This window comes from Corvus brachyrhynchos, unplaced genomic scaffold (assembly GCF_000691975.1).
Source record: "Corvus brachyrhynchos isolate BGI_N302 unplaced genomic scaffold, ASM69197v1 scaffold115, whole genome shotgun sequence".
In the NCBI taxonomy this organism is placed as follows: Eukaryota; Metazoa; Chordata; class Aves; order Passeriformes; family Corvidae; genus Corvus; species Corvus brachyrhynchos.
Genome location: NW_008239553.1, coordinates 10,210,123 through 10,219,320, shown reverse-complemented (window position 1 = coordinate 10,219,320; position 9,198 = coordinate 10,210,123). Strand labels below are relative to the sequence as shown.

Genomic DNA, 9,198 nt, shown 5'->3' with positions numbered 1-9,198 from the left:
TTTTTCACTTTCATTCTTGTTTTTCTAGTTCTACTCAAATACAATTCTTTGATTGCTTATTCATTATTCATAAAAATGATACTTGGCATTATTCACCTTCAAAGCTCTTTGCAGGCCTGCTGTGTCTGAGCCAAGATCAATGGTTAAGACAGAATTATAAAAAAATGCTTTGCTGATGTGGTTTGGATTAATTAGCTTATTTTTGGTAGCATTTTTGGCTAAAATCCTAGCCGGTTGCAGATGGAGTCATCTTGAAAATGCATATTGGCATAGCAGCAGATATCTAAATTATAAACACGTAAGATATACTGAATATTTCAGCTCCCTTTCAATTAAGTTTGAGGGTTGGATACCACATGTGCAGAGCTTAGCTATGTGGAAATATATTAAAGGTGGTCATCACTGTAGTACTGGGTAGTTCTTCTGGATATAGAAAGGAGAAGGAAATGGTTCATATCCCAAAGAGCACATGGTCTAAGAATACGCTCCATGTGGGTTGTTTTTGTTAGGGCCCTGAGGACACTACTAGGCTTTACTGGCCCTGACTGGACTCTCCACACCCAGCCCATTGCCCAGGACCCCCTCGTAGCCTCCTGGGGCTGCTGGCTCCTGCCCCAGTGATGCTGCAGTGAGGATCTGCACAACTCTGCCTGGCCAGCCATGGACCCTGATGAGCCAGGCCCACCTGCATTCCCATCTCCCAGCCTGGTTTCAGGTGGAGGTGCCCAATTCCTAGGGCTGGGGCTGTGCCCTGGCTTGTGCTGCTCCCTGTCTTGCAGTGCTGTCCTGGGAGAGCATCCCACTACTGGCCCCTAGCCAAAAGAGAGCAGCCAACCTTTGGGGCACCCTGACAATTTTCTTTCTTTTTCCCTTTCTGTTATTAACTTTTCTCTCAGCAATTAACTTTTCCCTAAGCACTTTTTATTCAAAGTTAGCAAAGCTGCATTTTTTCACTGGAGACTTCTTACTTGCCAAGACTTTGGCAATGAAACCATTACAGAAGTGATAGTGGTGATAGTTTTCTTTTGTAATGTTGGTTTTCACCCTTCTTTCCTACATGTTTCCTAAATTAGGCTATGGTTCAGGGTGTGTCAAAATAAATATTAACCATATTTCAGAAATGATAAACACCAGAAAGTAGATATTTATTAAATAAAATGATGCAGTGTTATTTCAAAAATACTAAGGTTAAAGAGAGAGAGTCTGGTTTTGACTGTAGTTTTAAGCCGTGGAAACACTACATAATATAACTGTAACAGCATACTACTCATTTTATCATTGTGAACAATATCTGTTTTCTGTGGGTAACAGCTGTACAGGGCCTTGTCGTCAGCCTCTATTTCCCGCCACGTTCTCCCTGGCAGCACTGAGATTTGTATCTGACCCCAGTGGAACCTAGCAAGCATGTGAAGCTGCCCCAGAAGTCACAGTAACAACGTTTCGGTGTCCAAAATGATGCTTTAGTTGCATCTCAGTGGGCCAAAGTTATGCAGCCTGCTGGGCTAAAGGTTGCAGTGGCCTTGTCCGAAACCTCTTGGGCATGGCGTGGTTATAAGTAACCAAGTGCTTTGAGAAGCGACTGTTGGAGTGGTGTAACAGGATGTTTTGTTGCTGCTCGTCAGTCTGGAAAAGCAGCACCAAAAAAAAAATCACAAAATAATTCAGGTTGACTATCTCTGAGTCCTGAAAGGTGCCCAAGGAGCAAGGGTAAGAATTTGCCTGAGATGTAGGTTGTCTGGACGTGTGACTGCAGAACTTCACTGCTCACTTGGGACTGGATAGTAAATTGATATTTGCTTTGATAGCTTGCTAGTATTTGAGTTGCAACAAGGCACTAGGAAATTATTCCCACTGAATCACTTGTCCACAGTTGGTGATATGAACTTTGTGGATCACTGCATGCCTGCAATGCATTTGTCTGGGAAGCACAGTCCTCTTCCCATGCATAGTTTCCTATCCATCTCATCAAAGTGACTGGAAAGTTTTTCAAGGGCCCCTTTTAAACTGTTCCTACATAGTGACAGCATTTTCTGTCTTTCTGAGTCAAGTCCCATTCATAGCTTCTCTTCCAGTGCATGTTTCATACACAAAAATAAGCACTGAATGGTGTATAATAAGCTATCTAAGACATTTTTTCAGAATTCTTTTGTTTGCATGTGATGCATACTGGGATTGTCTTTGTAGATGAGGTCTGGAGGTCTAATGACTCAGAGGCGTAGCTTTTTATGTGCTGATGATATCAGATACAGTTGGCCTGGTAACAGCAGATGCTGCAACTACATCAGCAGTTTGTCTGTCTAGGAACTGATGAAAGCAATGCAGTGTTCATAAAAATGAAATCCCTGGCCTTCTAAACTTCTATACCACAGCAGCCTGTATGCAAATGAGCCCTGAGAGCATGCAGTGCCAGAGTCATGGGCAATATCAATATTCCCAGAAAGGACGCATTGCTGGTGTCTTAACTGGCCATAAAGCTGGACAGAGCAGTTGGGCATTAACTGACTGCTCTTTCGTGTGTTTTTAGAAGTCAGGGAAGATGGTTGTATGCATTTTCTTATTTCTCTTGAAACAATAAAATATATATTTAATGCAGATAAAGAAACTACATTCTTGTAGGCATGTTAGGCTGAAGCAAGGGAAGAATGGAACCAAATGAATTTGTAACAGTGATGAAGATTGTAGATTTTTCATTCTGAAATCCATGAGGAAATGGAATTCAGTTGTCCTGGCTGACATGAGATAAAAGCATTCCAGAGTCTGAAGAAAGCAGAAGGAGGCTTTTGGAACAGAAACTGGCTGACAGCATCTAAAAATGTCCTGTTATAAGGTTATGTAATAATATATTTATTATTTATTATAAATATGCAGCTTTATATTTGCCTGTACACATGTGTGCAGTTACTGAAGTAATGAGGACCGTACACAGATTTGCAAATATGTGAGTTGGGCCCCTATTAAAATGTTTCTCTGGCACTGTACAGCTTTGGGAGGATTCTTTTATCTGATGTTCCTTTCGGGGTGTACATAAATGGAGTGATACTGAGAAAAATGATTGTTCCTGCATTCTGTGGATGCATAAGCCTTACAACAAAGAGTCCCTGCAGATTTTACTCTCTATAGAAGGAATAAATAATGCTGGTTCTGTAGGAGAGATATTGGAATATTTATCAGGGTGGTGTGTGTGTGTCAAGGAAGGGTTTTCTATCCTAATTGCCTTCCAGTAATCTGACTTTCAAATGCTCCTCCTTTGGATTTTTATCTACATGTTTCCTTCTCCCTTATGCTGACTGAAAGGTCCCTTGTTTCCAGGGTGAGCTAATACTGCTCCTAAATCAGTCAGTTGATACAGAGGAATAAGACTGCCAAGAAACAGTGGTGGCATATTTTATTCTTTTGAGGGTAAGGGAGGAGGGATTACAGGGGGAGGAATTAGGTGTCTGAAAGCAAAACTTGGGAAAATAAGATTGCTGAAAAAACCTTGCTGAAAGCTAAAACTCTTGCTGGGATTATGCCCAGAAAGGCAAATGAGAATGCGGAAGACAAACAGTGAGCTCAGTATCTGGAATGAAAGAATGGGAGAAGGGTTTGGCACAGGGTCAGGGAGATGTTGACTTGGCCAAGAGGAGGTATGTAGAAGTGGCTGTAACCTGGGTAGTGCCATTGAATGAACGGGGCGAACACAGAGTTAGTCTGAACCAGAAGTATTAGAAAAAATTGCACAGAACTTGTGTGAAGGAAAGTAAGTAGCTGGGCTAGGAAGAAAGTGTTTCACATTAGAGGAATATAGGTAATAGTTTGGGGTGACTCTGCAGCTAGATCGTTGTGGGTAATTTGGTAGTAAATGCATAAATATGATTGGCTAATATTTCTGACAGTTGCTCTGCCAAAAGCAGGGAATTATTCCTTAAAAGAGGGTGAAGTAAAGAAACAAGACTGTAACTTGGACATACAGTAAGGCAGGGAGTGTGTGTGTAAAATTATAAAACCTGTCCAAATGACAAGGGAGGGTTAACCCATGCATCTTGCCTGAGATGGACTCACTGGATGATTTATTAGACTAGCTCCTATTTCTAGCAGAGACTTGGATGTTTGTGTGTGGAGGCTAATTAGATCACATCACAACAATTTTTTACCTTTTTTTTCTCTGCCTGCCCACACTTCACTACCACAAATGTCTCAGTGCCCAAATGGCATGCACTGCCTTCTCAGCTGTACAGTTGTATACATAAACTGCCCTACAGGTGCAGCTGCACAGCAAACCCTGTTTTTACAGTGTCACTCACCATGTAACCCTGCACCTAATTTCTTTTTTCAAGCAGAATTAATCCTGCTGCATCTTGCAAATATAAATTTTTTCCTTAGGATATTGCCATTCTTCCCACTAACCACACATGCCCTGCTGTATGTGGATCCCATCAGCTGCAGTAGGCCTTTTTCCCCTGAAAATATGATATTTTTATATTTCTAAGACAATGTATTTTGGTTGGTTCCATCACACTTGTAAATTTTTGTTTGTATTATGGTTATTTCTCTTAATGTTGGTATCCAACTTTCTAAATACAAGATTAATTAAGGCTGTAGCTAATGATGGCCCAGACCTTGACATCATCACTGGACACAGTTGGGTAAGGGGAAAAAAGGTCCATATATGGAATTCTGTTGCAGTAAAAAGTTTGTGCTGGGGCTTTTCTTTCTGCTTCCTTTACTTCTCTTAAGTAGTGGACTTAGAGCCAAGGATTTGGGTTTAAGTGGCTCTATTGATCTGGTGTGCAGTGACAGTGCTCGTAGTCCCTGAAGTAATGATTTGCCTTTGCTGCCTTGCTGAGAGGAAGATGTTATCCTCTTAGATCATTATTCAAAAGTGCTGAGATTCTATGAATAGACAAACAGTAGCAGTTAAGGGAGATTATGAAGCTGGATGTGCTATATGGCTTCAGGGAGCTAATATTCCTAGATACTAGAGGCCTGGTCTTTCTGATGTATTACTCTGTGCTACTTTTCATGTTAGGAATACAGAACAGCAAGACAGCCTTTTTGCAAGAGAGCACATAGGATCTCTGCTTCATTTCCCTTTTTTTTTTCTTTTTTCCTGCATTGCCATGTCTTTTTTCTATGTCTGTGGGGTTTTTTATTTACAGGGCCGCCGGATGAAACGGCAGTTTGATGTCTGGGGGAGCTGGGGTGAATGGGGCAAGTGCAGTCGGAGCTGCGGCGGTGGAGTCAGCTTTCGGCAACGGCGCTGCTATTCCCAAAGGTGAGGGCTACCCTCCTTTTCTTTCTTTTCTTTCTCTTCTTTCTTTTCTTTCTTTTCTTTCTTTTCTTTCTTTTCTTTAAATGTGTTGTACTGTTACTGAGCTCCTGCAGATATGTTCCAATATACATCCAGAAAAAAAAAGACTTAGTGTTTGATCCCAGGGGAATGAGTCCACTTTGAGATGAACCTCAGTTTCAGTCTTGTCACTGCTGTTTTGAGTAGTGCCCTCTTCAAAACACGCTTGCTTGGCTCCTTTGATAGAGCACAGCAGTTTCTGTGTGAGATTTGAGGCTGTGCAATCAGGGGATCGGCATGGTAGCAGCTGTTCAATCAGGTCTAGTGTGGCAAGCCTTGAGGGAGATGGAGAACAGACCAGAGCAGTTGGTTTCTCTCCTGAGAGGTGGTGACAGTGCTGAGGTTTCCTCAGGTTTATGATTCCCAGGATGGTAAATTGCCCCGGAAGAAACGGAAGAGTGAATTTGGCTCAAGCAGTGTTAGCACTGTGCCACCTCATTTGCAGCTGGGTTAGCTGCATCCTAATGAGGATGATGACTGGTACTGCACCTGTTAGGAATGATGGACCTTAGAGATCCTGTTGTGGGTGAAAACAAAGCAAAGGAGGAAAAAAAAGCCAGACTCTCAATAATATCCTGAAAAAAAAGCCTCTTGTTGTTTGGAGAAAGAGAGGAGGTTTTGTAATAGAAGAAGCCAGAGTTATTAAGCACTGCTGCTTCCCACACAGAATAAAGAAAGGTCTCTTTTGAAGGCTGCCCATTATGGTTTATACTTGCCAGAATCTCTGGAGGTCTGTCTCTCCATTTTAGGAACACTGAGGTGTTAGGCATTGATTGACTTTTTAGATCAATTTCCTTCATAATTGTTACTCTCCATAATTCTCAGCTAGGATCATTTTCTTTCTGCTTCCTTTACTTCTCTTAAGTACTGGACTTAGAGGCAAGGATTTGCATTTGAAATATTTGAAATATTTGGGAATAAGGGTGTTGCACACTTTCCAAAGGCATGTTTAGCTCTTCCTAGTAAGGGGCCTATTGTGCACAAAAAAATCAAGATAGATGATGCACAAAGATATTCTGAATTGGCCACTATCTTCCTGCTGCTCATAACATGTTTCTCTTTCTTGTATGGACACCTCGACCCTTTGCTGGTGGACAGTGGACTAAAATCTCAGCTTCCATTATTTAGTTGAAACATGGCCCTGAAGAGATGTACTGCAGTTGTTCATGGTGTGTGTCTCATTCATGCCAGAACATGAACCATAGCATAAAATACCACTAGAAAATGCCAGCTTGCTTTAGTGGTGAAGAAGTGCATTTTGGTTATTTTGCCATTTCAGGGAATTCTGTGAGGGTGATATGCTTGGTGTGAAGGTGATTTGTAACGTCTGCCATGAGATGACTTTTTGCTTGTGTATTCTTCAGAGAGCTCCATGTATTTTCTCTGTCTTCCAGGACAGAAGGTCCTTCCAGTTGTGTTGGACCGTCACGAAGCTATCGGTCATGTAATGTTCAGGTATAGTGCTCTGGTTTTGGGTTTTCTTGCCTGTTGCTTCTTTTCCCCACACAAACATCATTCTTATTTCTGACGTTTCCCGACACAAACATCAGAAAGAAGATGTGATCATTAGTTCCTGTTTCTCTGATGTCACTGGTGGATGCAGTTCATTAACAGTACCCCTTCAAAAGTACACTGAATTATGCCCCAATTTAAATGGGAGGAATAAGAATAAACCCCAAATTTTTATTGTACATTTTATTTTCCTCCTTTTTTATAATAGTCCAATGCAAACATTTTCTCTTCCAAACAGAACTGCCCGGAAGGCTCCCGGGATTTCCGGGCAGAGCAGTGTGCAGAGTTTGATGGGACAGAATTCCAAGGCAAGAAATATAAGTGGCTTCCATATTATGGAGGTAATGATAAACATGTGGGGTTACACTTCATTGATACCTATCAACAGTATGTTTTGAAGTGACTAATGTTTTTACTGTAGTATCCCTGCAGGGTACTTCCTTAGTGGGAGTGGGGGGCAGGAGTTGGCATGGAAAAAATCCTTTTGCCAGCTGCAAAGCATTGCTGTCCTGAAGACACTGGATGCATGGGCCAAGAGACAGCATTGCAGCAATACGTACTTGTCTCTTGTAACAGCCACTCCTTCAGAAACATTGCTCAAGGAAATCTGGAATTGATTGCAGCTAGGTTCTGAAGTATTAGAGGAGCAGAAGTTCTGCTGTATTTTCCAATATTGGCAAAAGAACATTAGCAGGGAACAAGAGAAGCAAATGTATATAATTAATGAGTGCTTCAGAAAATGTGACATCTCTTCAATTGGCCCATGCTTTCTTGAGGAACCATCTCAGAAGGCAGGTGTGGGAATCAGGGGTCCTTGCTCTGAGCTTTGATATGGTATCATTCAGAGTTGGTTAGCAAATTATAAGGGATTTAAAGATGGATTTAAAGGGTTTTTTGTTGATTGTTAAAATAACAATTCTGTATCAACACTTGTTCTGACTCTTGAAAGCCCTGTACTCCAAGGGAGTAGAAGAGCAATGCTACTAAAGAAAAACCAAATATCCACTTAGACCAATGTCCCCTGAGGAAATATATGTATACAGTGAGGCTTTACCAGGGTATTTTTCCAGCCTCCAGCAGTTTGTGACTCAGAAATTCGTTCAATATCTGCCACTTAGAATCAGTCCACCCCTCTGTCTCTGCTCCTGTGATCTAGAACTAGGCTCCTGGTGCAGTATCAAACTATTATATAGTGTTTCTTTTTTCTCTCCTGCCAGCACCTAATAAGTGTGAGTTAAACTGTATTCCCAAGGGAGAAAACTTCTACTACAGGCACAAGGAAGCAGTGGTAGATGGGACTACCTGTGAACCTGGCAAGCGAGATATCTGTGTAGAGGGAGTTTGTCAGGTTAGTTATTTTGTTACTTCCTTCATTCATCACTGGGTCTGTCAATCTTTCTGTTGCCTCCCTTTGTTCTACTTGACCTTACATAATAGCATCAGAAAAGGTGAATCGTTCAGTTTCAAGGTGCTGAGGAGCATGTGGACAGCATTTATCTGGCTCTGGATGCAAAATAGCAGATTTCAGCTTTGTTGTTTCTCTGTCAACTCCTCTGCCCTATCCTGGCTTTCCAGGCTCCCTAGATTTAGGCTTTCTCAATAGATGTGTTCAGCATTTGGCCTGTTTTTTTTCCTCTGTCATTACAGTTTATTCCTATTAATGCTCCTGTGCTCTGACAGGCTGTTGGCTGTGATAATATGCTGGAATCTGCCAAGAAGGAGGACAAGTGCCTGCAGTGTGGAGGAGATGGCAGCACCTGCTATGGTGTGAAGGGCACTTTTGATGTGGCCAGCCTCCCCAAAGGTACAGATGATCCTAGGTAGTTTGGGCAGGTGAGAAGGAGAGAGTTAAACCAAAAATCAACTGCTACAAGGGCTGGTGGGGACACCTGCTCATGCGATTGTTATAGGCATGCTTGGATGTTCACTTGAAATATGTGTATGGTGTGTGACCTTAACATCAGAAAAGGTACTGTTGGCTTTATCCTGGGAATCGCTTCCTTAATCTGTGTCCATACTGAAGTACTTGCTGTGATGCTGGTGTCTTTCCCTGCTCCCTCTCCAGCAGGTGCTATAAATGCACCATAATGACATCACCATACACCGCCTTTGTGAGGCTGTCCAGTGTCTTGATAGCCCTACCAGGACACATACAGGGCTAGAAATGGGACTGCATCTTCTGCATTTGGCCAATTTTGAAAAAATTAAAGATGTCAACTGCACTTGTGGTCACATGTCTCTATGTTGAACTCCAATATGATTCTTGCTGAAATTCCAAAGATTTTAAAATGTAGAAACCAGACTTTTCTGAGGTGTCATTGGAGTTTTTTACACATGGACTGATCTGTGGATAATGT

The 9,198-nt window shown here is 41.8% G+C and overlaps 1 protein-coding gene across 4 annotated transcripts in view; it reads left to right on the top strand.

Moving 5' to 3' along the window:
* The window catches only part of PAPLN (papilin, proteoglycan like sulfated glycoprotein), a 54,336-nt gene that overhangs the window by 22,440 nt on the left and 22,698 nt on the right, over positions 1-9,198 (top strand). For all 4 annotated transcript variants that reach the window (XM_017741804.1, XM_017741802.1, XM_017741803.1 and 1 more), the window contains 5 exons: positions 5,139-5,254; positions 6,724-6,784; positions 7,080-7,182; positions 8,059-8,189; positions 8,522-8,645. In XM_017741804.1, coding sequence (XP_017597293.1) covers positions 5,139-5,254; positions 6,724-6,784; positions 7,080-7,182; positions 8,059-8,189; positions 8,522-8,645 — 535 coding nt within the window. The remainder of the gene's footprint in view (positions 1-5,138; positions 5,255-6,723; positions 6,785-7,079; positions 7,183-8,058; positions 8,190-8,521; positions 8,646-9,198) is intronic.